General features: G+C 36.0%; 1 protein-coding gene across 10 annotated transcripts in view; it reads right to left on the minus strand.

The window, feature by feature from the left end:
• Positions 1 to 566: 566 nt before the first annotated feature.
• The window catches only part of USP34 (ubiquitin specific peptidase 34), a 140,953-nt gene continuing 122,185 nt past the window's right edge, over positions 567 to 19,334 (minus strand). For 7 of the 10 annotated variants that reach the window (XM_025148615.3, XM_025148614.3, XM_046938653.1 and 4 more), the window contains 15 exons: positions 17,651 to 17,798; positions 16,046 to 16,680; positions 14,593 to 14,750; positions 13,580 to 13,658; positions 9,852 to 9,978; positions 9,426 to 9,533; positions 8,250 to 8,354; positions 8,006 to 8,130; positions 6,859 to 7,011; positions 5,798 to 5,921; positions 4,057 to 4,136; positions 3,136 to 3,276; positions 2,870 to 3,016; positions 2,162 to 2,321; positions 567 to 1,841 (listed from right to left, as the gene is read on the minus strand). In XM_025148615.3, the coding sequence (XP_025004383.1) occupies positions 1,231 to 1,841; positions 2,162 to 2,321; positions 2,870 to 3,016; positions 3,136 to 3,276; positions 4,057 to 4,136; positions 5,798 to 5,921; positions 6,859 to 7,011; positions 8,006 to 8,130; positions 8,250 to 8,354; positions 9,426 to 9,533; positions 9,852 to 9,978; positions 13,580 to 13,658; positions 14,593 to 14,750; positions 16,046 to 16,680; positions 17,651 to 17,798 (2,901 nt within the window). In that variant the 3' untranslated portion in view covers positions 567 to 1,230. The remainder of the gene's footprint in view (positions 1,842 to 2,161; positions 2,322 to 2,869; positions 3,017 to 3,135; positions 3,277 to 4,056; positions 4,137 to 5,797; positions 5,922 to 6,858; positions 7,012 to 8,005; positions 8,131 to 8,249; positions 8,355 to 9,425; positions 9,534 to 9,851; positions 9,979 to 13,579; positions 13,659 to 14,592; positions 14,751 to 16,045; positions 16,681 to 17,650; positions 17,799 to 19,334) is intronic. The other 3 variants (XM_046938654.1, XM_025148616.3, NM_001199416.3) reach the window with 1 other exon arrangement.

Raw genomic sequence — 19,334 nt, forward strand, 5'->3', positions numbered from 1 at the left:
GGAGTACAGAAGAAAAAGACATAGTTGTGTTATGAAGACAAAAACCCAAATGAGCTAAGCTACTGGAAAATCAATGTGAAAATGGATTTTAATCAGATGTTACAATCAGAATCATTGACAATCCAGAATGTAACTAGGAAATGCATATTTCTTAGAAATAACATGAGGAAATGGATCAAAATGGATGGTAAAGTCAATCCTGCATTTAAGGAGGCAGAAAAGGTGTTGCAAAAGTGAGAGAGCATGCCCAGGACAGCATGGGTCAAGTCAAAGTCAAAGGAAGACAGCAAATGTCAGAGGAGAAAAGGAAGGAATAGTCTCAGACAGGTTATAGTTGGAAATGGAAAAAAAATGAAAAGTTCCACTAGCTTCTTCCACCATATCATGTTCTTAGCTGCTGAAAAAAAGTAAAGAACAAATCCTTCTAAACTGTGTGATTCATACATAGTAAACAAAAGAACCCTAAGATTTACAGAAACTGCATAGCATACTCTGCACTTGTTTTAGTTTTCATGTTATTTTTGATGAGAAATCCAAAGAGTGAAGCAATAACATATATAAACAAGTGAAAAGTCATCACAATCAGTTTAATGAAGTGCACAGAATAGCAATTGATCATGTCAATAAAAATAAAACAATTATTTTTACATCAAGTGTGCTTTATTTCCTCCACAGGTATTCTGTTAAATAAAGCACCATATATATACTGCCAGGCCACAGCTAAAGAGGATTCTTTACAGAATCAAATTTCTTGTGGTTGTTTAGTATACAAGTAAACTTAATTTTGATAATAAGAACCACAGCGATCTGAGGCAATCTGCCTCTATTATAAGGTACAAAACTGGCACAGAGGACACCATATTATACACAGTAAAAATGCCATAAGTTTAAATTACATCATACAGGGCAAGGAGGCCCTGTTCTCCCAGACAGCCATATTAAATGAAAGCCACTACAGTGAATTTTTAATTACATAAAACATATCCATTATCTGATTGCCCTTTAAGAAAGTGTATGGTAGATGCAAAAAAGAAAAACCAAAAACAAACAAAAAATAAAATTGGATTTCTGCCTGACCAAGAATTAAGCATGTAAGTCTATCTTGCCATTCAAGCAGAGAGCACTGGACAAACTGAAGCACAAAACAGAAATAAGCAAAACTTAGGCAACAGCATTTTTGAGGGGAGGAAGGAAAAAAAAGACTTAGAAGCAGACATGCTTCATCTAATGTCAAGAAGCAGCTTGATTTCCTTTTCCAGATATCCTTGTAACCACATGAATTGTAGACTCAATGGTCCTACACAGGATGTCTAAAATGTCATGCTGCTGCATAAGACTAAAAAGTCCTCTGGAATGGCCACAAGTGATTGATAAACTAGTTTCAGGGTCCTGGGATGATAAGGCTTGACTATCACAGCCTCTCAAATCTGCGAGGTCAGATAAAACTGCTGAAATTGATGTGGAAGGAAACTCTGAGTCCTCCTCTGTTACAATGGAATCCTTGGATGTCTGCAGGTCTTTAAATTCTTTGCATTCTTGAAATTTACCATTTCCTGACTGCTCTTCTGTATGCTGTGGCCTCATTGTCAGCATTATGTCTTCTGAAAATGAAGATGGAACTTCCATTCTGTACTCTTTGACAGAACTGTTTTCAGGGGAAGGAAGATCTTGTTCAGTGCCTGGATCAATGATTGAAGAGTCCCGTGTCTCATTATCTGAAGTGCTTGTTGGGGTCAATGCCCCCTGGGGTTCAGTTTTTATATCACTGATACAACTGTCTACAGTGTGCTCCTCATCACTGCTGACCCGTCTTCTTTTTACAGGAGTAGCTTCTTCGTCATCTGTAAGAAAAAAAAGAAAACTCTATAAAGGAAATATTGTTTCCACTCCATACACCCAAGCAGCAGGACATTTCTTTCACTTATTTATTTTTAACTTTTCTGTATTAAACACAGTATATTTCAACAAATACTATTACCTTAGCAACAATTCATACAATTGTCTTAGCCCCATAATAATACAGTATTTCTTGTGTAGTGTTAAGGACTAGAACTAAGAAACGGCTTGATTTCTGTGGTAAGAAAGCCATATGTTGTGTTAATTTTGTAAAAGTTTGTAAAATCATAGCACTGTTTGACTGAAACCATTATAGAAGGCAAACCTTTAATTTTTCTTTCTTTGGCTTCTTGTTCTTGTAATGAATTCCTCTGTTGTTGACATGCTCTACACTTGTTTAAAAGTTCTTGTAAAGTTGGAATCAGGGCTGAATTGAGCTGTTTAGGAGTATGCACTGAAAGCAGCAAGGCAAGTGCTCGGAGGTCCTAAAAAAATAAACAAACAACCTTAAAAAGCCTTATTTCAAACACTTTTTTGATTAAAGCTATGCAGAGACTGCACAGTAAATAGAGGCTTCAAGATGTTCTGAACATTCAAAAGATCAAATTGTAAATATACTCATGCTACAAAAACTTCCCAGTCACTACTAATATGCTGACCTTAACCTATATCTGTCCTGCACTGCCCATGGTAAGATGAAATCTTTCGCTGGGCTAGAACATTCCTGCACTTTGTGTTGCTCTTTTTCCTGCTATTAGCCCAGCCTTCAAGTCTTATGATCCTCACCACCTGCTTGGAGACTCAAGCATGCATTCCATGCACACTGAGACAATGCATGCAAGCAGAAAGGAGAATCCTGGACAACTCAGACCGCTGCTCCATATCCCATTAACAAAAATTAACTCTTCCAGACAGACAACTGAACTAACAATGCCTATCTCTTTAGAAGGTGACAAATGGTGCTGAAGAGCTTCCATAGAAAGTAAGCTGCCTCCTAAATGATGCTGATAGTTGAATGGCTTAGAAAACTCACCCCATTTAAAGCAGAGCTTGCTTTGGAGATTTCAACTCTCTGGCTGCTGAAATCAGATTCTAGGCTTTGATACTGATTTATTAGATTTGCAATTAGAGTATTGATTAAATTGGCACAGTTTGCTTCAGAAAACACCTGCCCTTGGACCTGTAAAAAAACAGATTCTTTTTAAACCACAAAAGATGGAATTGTGAAAATGGTATCCTAAGCTGAAAGAACATACACCAGACTACAATTCTTGGAACTTCCACTAAAAGATCACTCACCTTCAGAAGAAAATGCGTCAAAAAGGTGTATACAATGTTGTTGTTAAGAAAGGTCCTTTCATCCATTAGAATACATTTTATATATTCTGCAAAAACCGGATCTTCACAGAGGAGCTTTACACTGTTCTTTGACATTGCAGACTGGTAAAGAAAGAAAGCACACTGCAAAGTCATCACTGAAAGTACATCATGGCAGTAGCACAACCTTCAGTAGTTTAAGGTGGAGAAATATAACTAGGCCCATAGATGTTTTTAATTCATACTGGAGGAATCTTACTGATAAAAGTACTTCAGGTCAATCAGCTATCAGTAAATTGTACAAATGAAGTGCTGTCAATTATTTCACTTTTTCCTTTCATGAACTTTATTCTGAAGGAATGCAGGTTTATCACGACCAGGATGTATTTGAAGGGGCAGAGTCTCCTAACCTGAGTCAACTACAGTGCCCTCTTGCAAAGGTGCAAAGTGGGCGTGTTGTCACAGAATCACAGTATGTTCTGTTCCAGAAGGAAGACCTCAGACTTGGAGATCTCTCCATTTTCGTTTTATCATATTTGTGTTTATACTACATAAAAAAGCTGGAAATTCACACAGGCAGGTTAAAGTAATGTCTCGACGCTGTACAGACTATTACTACTATGTAATGTTATCGCATTACTGTACTATCATACATGTTCAGAAGTTTTTGCAGGACCTAGGGGCATACTACAATTTACTACATTTTTATACTTCATTCATTAAATTTTATCAGATGTCAGATAACACAAGTAGGGGTATTTTTTATTCAAAACAGAATATTTAATATTTTGAACGACTAAGCAATACCCACCGGTTAAGATTTACAGGTTAAAACTTGTTTCACAGTTGTTGTATTTTGCTTTTATTTTCATCCTGTTAGTTCTCTAATACACTGACTCTTACCTGAGTCTGACAAAGCTCAGTCCAAAGTTTGGGGAATAACGCAAGATGAAGTGGCAAACCTTCATATGCAACAAGAACACCTGAAATTTTGAGAAAATAAAAGTTACTTCGTGAGTGATGGGAAGTTCATCTTCCTTGGAGATACTCATACAAACAGTAGCAAAGAGCCATAACATTTGATATGACTACATTCTAAGTTTTTTGTTTAATATATAATTAGAAAGACCTCTGGTCTGTGAAGTTTTTACAGTATCTTTAACAAATATATGTATCCCTTTAGTACTTCTGGGAAATGTAAAAAAAACTAACAGAGCTGGCTTTAGTTTTGCACTTGTAATCAAATTTTTTCATTATTTTCAAGTTATTCATTATATTTATTACTTTCAAGTCGTCTTACATTTTTAGCTGGGCAAAAAGCTTTAAATTTTCTCAAAAATAGCATGTAAGTTTTTAAGTGTAATTCTCATTATTTCCCAAGCACCAATAGCAAACTATTTCCAGTGAATTATTTTAACTAACACAACCTATAGTAAACAATAATGCAAGAGTTACAATCAGAACAGTATGACAAAGAATTGAGCAGTTGGATGATTTGGGGATCAAAAGAACATTCTACTACCATTCTTGTTTGGGGGAAAATTAATTTTGTATCCTTTTATCTAGAAGTTTGGCATTTAATCTTAGCTAGTGACTTGGCTTCAACAGAGAGAAAACAAGTAGGCATCTTTGGTTCACGCTGCTTAGGGTGTCTAAGAATCAGTAGAATACTTTTTCTTGGATGGAATCTACTTCTCTTGAGTGACTACAGAAGGAAATCTGGCTACATGCCTGATTTTAATAACTGACTTGAAAAGGCAGCTCCTAAAATGTTTATCTATGCAAAAACTGCATTCGTGTGACTGCAGTGTTTCTGCACCTGCACCTACCACACTGGAAAATGAAGCCTATCTTGGGGTCAACTGGGGGAAAAAAAAAAAATAAAAAACCCACCACTATGGGCCTTCAAAGTAACACGTGTATTTAATGGGCAATTCATGGCAGGATGCTCTTCCGCAGTGACACAGGCAGAATGCCTGGAGCAGTTCAGACAGATAAAGTCAGCAACACCCTTGCTAACACATGCTAAAGACTAGGTTTACATTGTATCAGGAAAAAATCCCAAGTACTGGTAATACTTAATTGTGGAGCTTAAACAATATCTATGTTTTCAGGTACAAATGACATGACTGACTGGTCATAAATTTGGGTTAACTGCTGTGATGGGCTCCCAAAAGGAGTAAGATAAACAAACTCATGTTTTACTACAGAACCGATGCTATCCATGACAGTATAGATGGTCTCATATGCTCCTGAGCAGACAAACAATGATTGCCAGAAATTACATTGTCTGACAGAGGTGATGAGGATTTGGGAGCTGACAAAAAGCCATTTAAACTGACAGAAGAACTATCTTCAGTGAGTCTGTGTGAAACCAAATTTATAAGTAGAATGAATTCTCACTGCCACACTTCACTTCCCTTCTGCAGAGGCCTGAAGCATGACAGATACGTGGGTAGGAATGTACTGTATTAGACCGTTTGGTAGATTATGGTAAACTAATTTCCACAGTAATTAATGCAGCAGGTTCCACAAGTACCGCTACTTCTTAAGAATACTGAGTACAAAACTTGCTGGAGAAGTGCTCACAATTACCACAATAAAAAAAACCAGCACCCTTAAGCTGTTTAACTTTCATACTTACTCATTTTAACTAATGTTTCAGTAAACTTCTCACAGCTGATTGCAACTCGGCAGAGTAGATGGATGAACTGATGATAAGAAAAGAAGTAGTCTAGCAGCATACGATCATAAACATCATCTTTACCCTGGAGATTTAAGAGAACTTCATTTAAACTACGTAAACAGCTGGACCACTACCAGATTTCCCAAGCACCAAGCCTAATTGCCCCGCACTTCTTGCCCTAAAACATGTCATCAAATACTATGGGAATACAGTATGGGGATTTCCAAGTCTAACCTAATCCAGATGTGTCTCACCACTGCGTCCTTGTTAAGCACAATGGCGAGAATGGCACAGGGATGGCACATAACATTCCCTGCCAGTAAAAATCTAGGATTCTGAATAAATGGACTGAGAAGATGCAAAGCTGCATGAATGTCTTATCTTGAAGAGAATGAGAAGAAAATATGGTAATTTAAATCATATCCAGATACCTAAATATATACACTACTACTTTGTAATCATAGTTTGTCAGTTGTTATGTGCTGAAGTCAGAATTTTCTCAAGACAAATTTTCACAAACTCTCAAAGCAGTATTTTCAGGAATATCCCAAACCAAATGGTAAATATGCCAAGGGCTTTGTACGCCAGTATTTAATATATTTTGGATGTATGTACTCAGAATGGGCTTCTGTAGACCAGATAGCCAAAAGGAAATCTCAAACATTCAAGCAAACAAAATGCAACCTTCTGTAAAATGAACAAATTAAAAATAGCATGCAACAACAACAAAAAAAACCAACAGGAAAACGTAATTGTGATGGGTTTCTTAGAGGGTCACATATCTTCAAGGTCTTATGGCATATGAATTAAGTAGGACTTGTAAAATACTGTGTCATATGACTTTTCGGTTCAAATATTTACATTATTTTCTGTTGTATCCACTGCTGCTGGATAGGAGATGGAAAAACACCAGTAATTTCCTGTTCTATGCATTTTTTAAAAACACATACAGTAAATCTGATGGTACACAATTACACAAAGCATCATTTTGAAAGCTTTAAAAAATAAGGGTTACTTACCCTACAGTAACCGTGCTTCTTCGAAATGTGTTGCCCACACAGATTCCCATCTACGTGCACACACACCCCATGTGCAGGAGATTGGATTCTTTCTGAATAGCAGTGTCCACTGGGGCTGTGCCTGCACTCAGTGTGTCCTTGCGACCACTGTACCTGAGGGCATAAGGGGTATGGCGGCTTCAACCACCACTCAATCCTTCACCGTTAAGAATTCCCCTAGGGCTCTGCATTAGCACAGGAGGAAGTTCACAATCTGTGTGGACAAAGCATCTTGAAGAACTACGGTTACCTTACAGCGAGTAACCAGCTTTCCTTCTTCAAATGGTTGTCCATACATATTCATCTAAGGGTGGGATTCATCTTATCTGACTTTAGCTATCTAAAATCTACTCATTTCAGTATTCTCCACTGTCCAGGCTCAGGTGCCTAATACGTGAAGGATCAATCTCCTGATGGTACTGATTCTTCTCCATTAGCCACAGGAAGGGCAGAACAACAATCTTTAGATAGTCAAAGTTTGGCAAGCTGAATCCCACCACTGTTCAACTGTAATACGGGGACATGGCAAGTGACTACGATGCCACCCCACCAGAGCTGGCATCCCATAGGGAAGCCCACAGAAGGGGAAGTAGAAAGGAAAAGATTCAAAGCACTATAAAACTGCCCTATGTATGTCAAGTACTGGTATTTTACCCAAACAATTAGTAGATTGTGCTTCAGTCCTCTTGGAATGGACTTAATGAAATATGGAGTATCTACTAAACTGTTAATAAATCTTAACATAGTTTCAAACCCATTTGGACCAATCCCTGAGCTGTTCATGAATTTTCTTTATAAATGCTACAAAACAGATTGGAAAACTATCAAATGTACGCTTTTTTTTTTTTTAGTAGTTTTTACCTTGAATACAAGGTTTCAACTCTTATCATATCTGGAATAATGAAGCTGTGTATCACCAAAGGCAGGAAAATAGTGTTTCTGGAGTGCACATCTAGAATGGAGTATATGAGGACAACACACCTTGAAGAAGAATTATGCTTTGTTTACAAAGAAAATGAAAATAATACACTAATGGATTCTTATGATACTTTTTATAAAAATGAAAAACAACTGAAAAATAGCTATTGTTAAGACTATGCTTACATACCTTGCTGGCTTCTACCATAGTAGGCAAGAGGCACATATTGAGCTCAGGACGTGGAGGACGAATATTGCTTTTTCCCCCTATTAATTTCAAGTTTTCACGACATGGAAAATAAGGTCCAAGAGACACTGTAGTACAAGGCAGGATAAAATAGATATGAAAATGTCAATATCTAACATCTATAAGGAACATGACAGAGTAATAACAGTTTAACAGAACTTCAAAATACAATCACTGAAATACGTACTTGGGATATTACTGTGGTGGTATGTACAATGATTGTGCTGTAGAAATGGAACCAGAGTATGTAGGAAATCATGAGGACTTAAAAGTACAAGCTCCTTGAGGACATCTACAAACAAAAAGGTTTTTTCTATTATATATTGTTATTTCTTAACAGAAAACAGTTTAACTTATGGCTCATGCATTTTCACTCTTTCATCTCCCTTTTGCTAGTGTGCACTGTGGAGGTAGCTTTACTGTGAACAACACGCAAAGTGAATAGACCTGAATTAATCAGGACTCCCTTCACCTTTGCCAACTGTAGAAAAACCTGCTCAACAGTGAATCTACAACCAATGAGAGGGGTGCCAGCTTGCAGAAAGTAGAAGCTCAATAAAATTACCCTCTTTCCTTCTTCTTTAACATATCAGGTTTGATACCTGGAAAACGTAACCAGCAGCAGTCAGAACGACAATTAGGTACTCAACATAATGGGAAAATGCATGCAGATCACACAAAATTTAATGTGGACAAAGTTTTAGGCCATCATTAGCATGCCAAAAAATGCAGACTGCATCCATTAAAATTTATTTTGAAAGTCCGTTTCCAAAAAAGTTTCTGGAATAGGCTATGACAAACCAGACACATTACATATAATGTCTACGCATACAATTTTAGAAAGCTAATCCATTCACTCCTAAAAATTCTTTAACTTTATTTAAATTATTATACTCCACAGCAAATAGATCATAAAAGTAGATGCTAAAGCTGTAATGCAAATGTACTTGGTCAGCACGCTCCCTTCTGAGTGGATCTTTAGTTAGTATTAGAATTCTAATGAAAGATTTGGGATTTGATTCTAAACTGACTTGATACCTGAGTTAATGATTTATTCCTTAATCATGCATCTGACTTTTAATAAGTCAGGTTGCAAATTTGCCTCTCAAGATGAACGATGACTTTTCGTGCACAGTCTGCACACCTAGCAATGTATGAATATTAACTGCAGCCTACTGAAAACAGAATTATTTATTGTTGGAATAATGGCAACAATGATATGTTGTCAACGATAATATCAAGAATTCAAATCTACAGAGTATCTAATAACCATGTGCACTTGCAAAAACAGAATTTAAATTTCAAATCAGATAGCCACATAAAAGAAGTCCTTCCTAACTGCACGCATAATATTATGACTTACCAATACAAGCATTTCTAAGTTCTGGAGGACTGTAGGAATTTAGCAAAGTTAAAAGCTTATGGGCAAATTCAATTCGCTCCTGCCACTGAATGAGAGCTTGCTTCACATCTGTGAATGCAAAAAACACAGAAATCTGCTTATTTAATTTCATGAGAGATCTATAAATGAAGCATGGAATTTTATTGCTGAAGAATTTCTCTTTTTTCTTCTAACATTACTTTTTTTTTTCTAGAAATCTAATATATCTCAAACTAAATCTAGTTTCAGATTATGTAAAAAGTAATTTAGTAAGTAGCAATTTAGTAATCACATGTATGGAAAGTTTAAATTTAAACACAAATACTAAGCAAGATAGAATACGAGGTTTTGGGTCACAAAAATTAATTAGTAGACAAGAAACAAAACTTTGAAGAGCTGTAATCAAACCTTTTCTTTGAAGATATGGACGTGTCGATTTAAGAACTGAAAGGAATATAGACAGAAGTTCTACCAGGTCTCCAGTCACGTGGCAAGCTGTAGCCTCATGGTACATCATATGTAATGTGTTAAATGACTAAAAGAAAAAACACACAACTTCATGTTGCCAATTATTTGCCAGTTATTATCATTTCTATTTCTAACCTGCAAACACCACTTTTACATTAATTTCATGTACAAGAAAGTATCAAAGTATCAATGTCAGAGGTAATCAAAAGTTACTAGAAACGTAACGTGTAAACAATTTTGGTCTTGTTTTAAACAATTAGGACATGTACTATGAAAAAAATCTGAAGAATCTTTTTAGGTTAGAAGTTAGAGGGAGAAGGAGTAAGATAATGTGACAGAGAAAGGAGGAGGAAGGGAGGGAGAGAAAGAGACAATGACCAGATATCCTTTATGACAACTAAATATGATTCTTCACCAGGACATACAGTTTTTCTAAGAATGTATGTAATAGATTACTGTATGCAATCTATGGAGGTTAAACTGAAACTTGTTCTTGGTCATAAGGCTAAAGTGCTAACCCAAAAACCAGAACTATATACAATGCTTCACATATGCATGCCAGAGGGACACTGAACTTGTAAAATTTAAGGTATCAGCCATCTCTAAACTCCTCATCTCTGCTCAAGAAGAGAGCAGTTTTGTGACACCCAAAGCAACTCTTACAGATACCCATGTATAAACATTCCAAATCTGATTTCAACCATAAAAGCTTTATGTTAGTGAGAGTTATGCAGACTACCAATCATCTTTGACACAAAATAATGACAAAGTTTTCAAAAACAAAATCCATCTAAAACACAATAAGCAAAACATAACTTGAGGTACAATATTTTTATGTATTTCTAAGCTTTTAGCCAACATACCAACTGGTAATAGAAATGCATAAAGAAAGGCACAGGTATACAAATTTTTGGCAAAAAACAGAAAACCTACAAGACTGACACAGATGCTAGTCATTTTGCAAAGTGCTGCTTAAGAACTTAATGCTATACGAATGTACATATGTTAGATGAGTTAGTTTTTTTCTAACAAAAATATCTTCTGGGCATTTTATGGAAACATTGGAAAGGAAAGCTAATTTCCCAGCAGCACAACAATTCTAGGACAAGATGTAAGAAATGTTATTTAATTTGTTGGGGTATTTCAAAGAAAGAAGCAATCTCCTTCCCCATAACACAAAAAACTTGACATGGCATTTTTGTATTATAATGAAAAGATACGTGGCAAACCCAGCTAGAATGGAAAACTTTTCAGGACACAATAGATGTTTGATGCAGTAATTTTCATGAAGCAAGACATTTTCAGAGAACAAGGGAAGAGATAAGGCCTGGGACTTTCAAGTCATTAAGCAACTCAGTTAAAAGTTTTATCTCATTTCTAGCAATGTCTTACAAGGGACAAATTGTACCCTGTATTATACATTCTTTATAAACTATATCAATTGTTTGTAGGAATCAAAGTTAATCAAGGTACATTCTTTTCGTATGTTACTGTCTTAATCCACTTATGAGTTTCATAAGCAAATCAAGTTATAACTCAGTTCCTAACATTTTATCCCAAGCTTATGGAATGTAAATGTTTACAAGACAGAAAGAAACATATTCCGGGCTAGCTAACTATAGCTAGTTAGAACAATTATATTTGTAACAAGCTTGGGAAAAATGAATTTTCAAACAGTACTGCAGTGTCTTCATTTGTGCCTTTTCTGATTTTGTAATTCCAGCCTTTTCGATTGTGTGGCTGAAAAAACACAAACTAGTGACATCAAAAGGTTAAGAAGAACCAATCTCAAAGCATCACCTAATCCACTCACATGCCTTAAGACAGACTGAATGTCTTCAGTCTTGTAATGTAATTTCTCCTTTGTAATGAAGTCTAACTTCATTACAAATGTTTGCTTGAAGAACACCTGAAGACTTCCACTTGTGCTGGCTGACCCCTTCTGTAGCAATCTATTCCAATACCTCATTTACTGTACATCATAAACTACCTCCTACTCAATTGTTTTCTACCATGCATTTATACCAGTTTATTATCACAGAATCATAGAACCAGGACCCTAAAAGGTCACCTAGTCCAACTCTCCTGGAATGAAAATGGATATGTGCAAGTCAGACAGGTGCTCAGAGCCCCATTCAGCCTGACCTGTCTGCAGGGACAGGGCTTCCACAACCTCTCTGGGCAACCTGTTCCAGTAACTCACCACCCTCATTGTAGAAAACTTCTTCTATCCAATCTAAATCACCCCTCTTTCAGTTTGAAACCATTTCCCCTTGTCCTACCACAAAAGACCCTGCCTATAAAGTCTGTTCTCTTCTTTCTTAAAGCCCCCTTTTAGATACTGAAAGGCTGTCAGGTCTCCTCAGAGCCTTCTCTTTTCCTTGCTAAACAGCCCCAGCTCTCTCAGCCTGTTCTCACTGGGGAGCTGTTTTATCCTTAAAGATAAGTCTGCCAAGAATAAATTTCATCTTATTTTTACTGTGTTCTCCAATACATCTAGATTATCCTAAATTTTATTCCTGTACTCAAAACTACCTAACATCCATTCCCATTTTGTGCTGCCAGTTCATTTCATAAACACTTTCTATTCCAAGAGCAAACTCAATAACGGAAGCATTGAATAGAACCCAAGCTCTTTCACTTACCTTAAGAAGAAAAAAACCTACCAAAACCACCTGAGCAATCAACTTTTTTTTTTTTTCTTTTTTCTTTCTCCCCTCTGCCCCCCATTTTTATCATATCTCACTTCAGAAAGTAGCCACTAGCAGTTCGGCAATGTCTTCTAGGCTTTTCCTACGTTATTGCAGAAATGTACAAATAGCTTTGTAAAATGAAACTTTTGGTGGGGGAAGGCTTGACATCCAGCTGTACCCATTTCAAGGTGTTATTATATTATTAATCCTCTATTTTGAACCAACTCTTATCTGATCATGGACCAAATATCCATTTACACTGTAATATGTGTGCTCCAGAAACTGATGTTTTAAGTTTAGTTTCATCTTAAAGAAATCTAGATTATGTATTCTTCGACCACTCCTTCCTGCAAACAGAAGCAGAATACATATAGGGAGCCTGAAGAGAATTGCCTCAAAAGTGCCTCAAGGCTTGTTCAAAAATATTAATTGCAATTGCCATCTGAGAATGGTACAAGCTCTTATTTTATATTCTAACTTCTCTTTTTACTCCCAATTCACAAAAGACCTCATTCACTTCCTTTACTGGTTTGTGATCTATAGCAGACTAAACTACAATAGCTCCTAATTTGCTCTCCACTGTGAACTTCAGAGCAAGTGCTCTGAAGATATATCTGAGATATCAGCCTTTCTATTGGTTGCTCATCTTCCCTATTTAAGCTACAGTTTTAATAATTACCCTACCAAATCACTATTCTAGTAAGCTTTTATTTTTATCTAATACAAACATCTTTATTGCCTCAAATTTACTCATTTAAATTTGTACATTATAGGTCAGGCATGTCTAATAAATCTTTTGTCCTTCCTATGAGCCTAAAAATCTTAAGGTTTTACACATGACAGTAATTCATCCATATATTTCATCTGTATTTTCAATGATACCACACTAAAACAATTTAAAGTGAATGCTGATAGGAATGATGTATTGGATTGGTAAAAAAAAAGTTTATTAAAATTAATAACAGAAATACTTACCTCAGTCATCAGAATCAATCCTCTGTTAAACACAACAAGAAGCCTGTCTTCATCAGACTCCAATAATATTCTGAAGGCACTAGGAGAAAAAAGCAAACATTGAGATATTCTTGTAATACTCTTGTAAATTCTTATACATATTCTTGCATTTCTTATACATATTTCTTGTAATTCTTATGCACGCTTAGAATTATCATGCCTATCTCTGACAGGATTATGCACAAAGAATGAGTCATTCATCTCAGCACTGCATTTAGGAAAATCTGATTGCGTCCTGTGACAGATGACCTATGTAAACCTTCCAAGTAACAGAGGCCATCTTCCTTTTCACATAGCTGTTTCAATATAACAGCTGCTGTATTTAAAACCCCAGTACTTGACCTACATACCCTGACAATTTGCAGTTACACAGAAGAAAAACAACCCCAAGCAGCTGTTCCAGATAGACTACTAAAATATAGTGGAAAAGAAAAACTATCTGAAGATTTGAACAATAAAATTCTGTCCCACAAATACAGTTTCTAAATAACTTTTCTGCCCCAAAATAACAAATGTCACCAATGGCAAATGAAATTACTGTTCTGTCAATCTAGATAAATTGTGGTAGACTGAGAACAGAATTTCAAGCTTAAATGCTGACTTAGAGCATTTAAATGATTTTTTTCCCTTCAAGGGCTCTAGTAGTTTTATCATGGTAATTCTCTTGAACTGTGGCAATATATGTCTTGTTTATTGTACATATCTTCTATATATCTTGTTTATATCTGCTTATTGTGCAGTGTTTGTTTAGTTCCTGAATTTTTAGATGCTGAAACCTAAAATACATTACACCCAAAATCAATGGATTTTGGAAAAAAAAACGTAATTTGATCTGGTTGTTTACTACTGAATAGAAGTAACCTTACAATTAAAGAAAAAAGTATAAAGTGACCAACACCAAGTTTTATTGTACTTCACATTCTGTAAAATACAATTCTTATTCAAACTGTACCACAACTTCAATACTACTGTACCTTATTAAAGTAGTCCAACAAGATCGTCCATCCAAGCAGCGCAGATAACAGCTTATGGTGGTTTTCTTAAACTGCTTTATGTCTTCTGTCTCTTCCTCTCTCATGTCTGGTCTCTGAGCTACAAAAAGTTGCATGAGGTTAAACAGTTCTTCTACTGCCTGAAACACAAAAATGTTAAGTTAGTGACATTTCTCTCAGTATATTAAGGTTTATATCTAATTTTTAAATTCCTCTGTATTACCCCTATTAATTAATAAATAAAACCCAAAATAACATTTAAATATTTTAAACAACTGTAGATGGGATAAAATTTTAACCTGTTAGAAAATCAGCAAACATTTCAAACTTAAATAATTAAAGCTAAACAGTTCCTAAAAACTAAAATTCTGACATGGAAGCTGTAGATCTCTTATCTATGTTCAACGTGGTTTAGTTTTAGTCTTTACTATTTACTATGTGCGTTATGACACAGATATCTGAGATAAATCTTTCTGAACCTTGAATGCATGTTTTGATGATTTTTAACAGCTCACTGCTATATTTACGCATAGACAAAAGAATCTGAGAAACCTTGATGCAAGTGCTCAATCTTCCTGCCTTCTCTTGGACAGTTTAAGGTCATTCTTTTGCAGCACAGTTACACAAACTCTGATTATGTCTATATTCTAAATAACAGAGTTCAGGAAACAGCTAAACTCGCTGAATTTTTCTGTGTGGAAAACACTAAATATGCCAAAGTAACGAAAGTCCCTTCTGGTGGGAGATGTAAACAGCGAAAACAGTAAGACTATTTACATGACTACTAGAGTACACATGCAGTCAGAGAGCTGAACTAGACTGAAGTTCAATGTAGAAGATTCCATATACCCTCCCCCCCATGCAGGGAAGAAAATCTCCAGATTTTTTTTCTAACCTTGTACACCCCTAAACGATCCTAAAGCAATACTAAATAAGCAGTCATAGAAAACCGCATGCTTTCTCTATTAAAAAATTTGTAAGCTTGGCTTCCCACAATTACACATGGACCAAACGCTACCTATTTTTATTGTGATATAACGTTGCAGAGACAGCAGAACTCAGAGAGTACCAACCCTTCACAAAAGGCACCACCAGGCCATCAAATCTTGGCCCTGTACCATAACCTAAAAGCAATCAAAAAGTCTACTGGGAAATCAGTGTGTTACAATGTAAGATCACTGAAAAGATCTTTCCCTGTTTCCACAGAATTTTCTGGAAACATCTACTCTCCAACCGCTATACAGCAAGGTAAATATCCAAAACAATCCCTCCCCAACAGTAATCAGATCTAAACACACACCAATAAATAAAAATAGAATAATTTTTCAACCAAATATATTCAGTACGTCTTTTCAACTCCTTCACTAAAGGAGACATTCTGCAAAGGAGGAAACATCGACAATGAAATCATACTTTTTGGCACTGATCTACTTACTCCTGGGTACTGACTAGCATGCGGTGTGAGATTCTTGAAGGCCCACTGGATGTTCTGGTGAGAAGCCAACTGCCTCGTGAACGCAGGGGACTGCTCACAGCAGAGACGCAGGATGCCATAGTAGGCAGGCAGCATCCCACGGTTGAAGAGCACTACATCCTGATCATCATGGTCTGCAAGGATGTAATTGAAGGCAATGTTCTTTGTCACCACAGGGTTCTGTACAATAAGGCGCACATTCTCTGGACAGTCAACACAGACGTTATACCAAAAAGACAACAAAGCCTGTTTATTGTGGTTGGTGGCTATAGCTGGCTCAGAAAGTTTAGGCTGGAAAAGGTTCCATAAGTCCATGAAGTAAGTAGAAAACATGAGTTTCTCAGTTTTTGAGATCAAACAGTATGTCATGAAACTGAAGTAGGGCACGAGTTTCGTTGTGCCATGAACAGCAGCATCAACATATAACTTAGCTCTTGAAAGAAGGCCAAGAAGCACATTGTAGACTTGATGAAGAACTACTGTAGTATCTGGACTAAGAGGCAGATCACGTGTAGGGATGTGCAAAGAGCGGGTTGATCGGAACATCTGACGGAAGGAGTTGCTTGGAATAAGTGACACCAAGAGATAGGCTGCAGCTTCAAATAAAGACAGATGTGTTACACTTTCAAAAATGATGTAAATGCTTAATAGCCACTTAAACAGAAGTTAAATTACATTGCATGCCCCATTCACAGTTTTTAAAGTATTTTACAGAATCTGTTATGACTACATTTCCACTAGAAATGAACAAAACAGTAGATAAGACTAGCACACAGCAAGTTAAAAGAGGTGTTGAGTTAGCTTTCAGGCCTACTCAACCTATATTTTTGTCTGTTGCTTGGTTCTAACTATTGTAACACAATGCATTCCATCACAGAAATGCACTGAGATGCTTTTTATGGCTATTTTCTACTGCCTGACCAGGGCTATTGCAAAGCTGTACTTCCAAGATTTCACATCTCCTTCAAACACAGAAACTGCATTAAAGTTTAGTGTGGCTTATTACTATCAAACCTTCTTTACAACAAAAGTTAGACATGGGAAAGGTGCAACATTTGAACGTGACAAATACTGGCAGTGTGATTCCTAGCAGACCAACTTACAGAGGCAGTACATGTTAAGAGCTGGGTAGAAGCAAAAACTTATCCTTGATTCAAAGGTTCAAAGGACTGAATTCAACTGAAGATTACTTTATGAGAGCTGAAAGATTAGCAAGTACTATTCCTGCCTACAATGCAACTACATGATGGAAACTACGGAGAACAACTTTGCTTAGTTGTTTTTCTTCACTGGGTTTTCCTGGTCACATGGATTAATCATGTAAGATAAAGAAACTACATGTGTACTCTTTCATTAATGAAATAACAATAAGGCTTTAATCTATAATAGCTGCCTCCTGACGAGGCACAGTTATAGCAATACTTTAAAATAGAGCAACTGTAAAACAATTGGAAAGATGAAGAAATACAAGCACAAGGTCATATATTTAATTTGTCACAGGAATACAACATGCATAATAACTTGCAACAACAGCACAATTATTTTCTTTAATTCAAATTAACTTACAAGTTCTCACTCTAGGATAGTTATGTGCCAAAAGAAAACGTTCAACCCAGTTTTCCATGTTTTGTAGCACCCAGCTGTGAGCTAGCTTATTTCGAGGCGTTTGCACAGCCAGCCAATCCAGGCACTGAGACGGGTTGTATTCAATGACCTGAAAGAATGGAAAAATCAAGAGGAACACGTTAACCTTAGCAGTATTTATTAATTGTATTAAAAAAGCTAAGAACAGCTATCATGACTCTCAAAGTACTTTTTAAAACTAAGTAGAGCTATTGAAGTACATACCACATGCTAGGACTATGGCAGACAAAGAAAACCCTTGTCAGTGTGCTCTGTGCTTCTGAATCACGTTCAGAGCTTTTGAAAATCATGCCCAGGTAGTTCCTCTACATTCTGTACATTTTAAGACCTTTAAATGTTGAAATATTAAGCACTTTTAAAACTAAATAATCTTGTTTTTACAAACAGAAAAAGATTTAAAATAACACTAAGATAACAAAACCTTAATGCTAAATCAGTATTTTTACTGAAGTTATATGAGAAGAATATAAACAGTATGCAAATTAGTTGATTCGGTTTTATGCTGTTACTCCTTATCCGACTACACAACTTGAAGGAATACATTCATCTGTTGTTTTTCACAGGTAATGAAAAACTTGCGGAGTGCTGCTGTTCGATTACAAGAGCCTTACAAATACAATTTCCTGTGCCTTTCTAGTTCCACAAGGTTGGAAATTTACTGATGTATTAACAAGCTAATAAACCAAGTTCTTTTATTTTAAAGCTGTTTTAAAAACTGTTTTCTGTTAGCCTTAAGGTATAGGTACCCAGGCGAGAAAAAAGGATCTCCTAGGAAAACACAGGCAGTAACTGCATTGCCAAAGGTGCTCCCAACTACTACAGTCCACCTGAAGAATATAAGCAGCTAACAAGACTGACACTCTGCTTGTAAAATTTTAATCAACATTAAAAAATAAATATATCAGGAGCAATCACCTCTTTTTTTTTTTCCCAAGTTTAAGAAGAGAAAGAACGTTCAAGACTTTTCCCTTCTAGTCTTCAGACCATAATAAATACAACAAACTTAAATAGAAGTTTAACTGAAGCTAAAGCTTTAATTCCTGATCTATTTCTTTATTTCTCAATTAACCTGTGCCACTTAGTTAAAAAATTTCTTTCTCTCTTGAGAAATGTGAGAATGCTCCAACACCACAGCAAGTATTCATTAGATTCCTATTAGCACTTATTTTATGGGTTAGACACTTCATCACTATTTTATAGAGAACAAATGTCAACCCAATATTCACTTAACCAGCATATGATGGGTAAAAAAGAAAAGAACTAAGAATGGTCCTCAAACCAGCTTACAGTCTTTGTAAAAGGATAATTCAGAAAAAATTGTGGAATTTGCTCAGAAGCAGCAATCCAGACCCTTATTATGCATTCATTTCTCATTAAACTAAAAGTTAACCTGAAATACCAGCTAACCAGAATGCTATTAAAACAACAGTAAAAGTTACAGTAGAACTTAACATTCAGAGAAACAGCAACTGTTTATAAAAGAAAAAGGCTCCTGAAAAATTCATGAATTGATGCAAAGAAGGATGACAGTGAAATGTAAGACCCTTTCATGTACGTAAAAGAAAAGTAAGCAAGACAATTCAGTTTCTGATTTTTATTTTTTTTA

Source organism: Gallus gallus, chromosome 3 (assembly GCF_016699485.2).
Source record: "Gallus gallus isolate bGalGal1 chromosome 3, bGalGal1.mat.broiler.GRCg7b, whole genome shotgun sequence".
In the NCBI taxonomy this organism is placed as follows: Eukaryota; Metazoa; Chordata; class Aves; order Galliformes; family Phasianidae; genus Gallus; species Gallus gallus.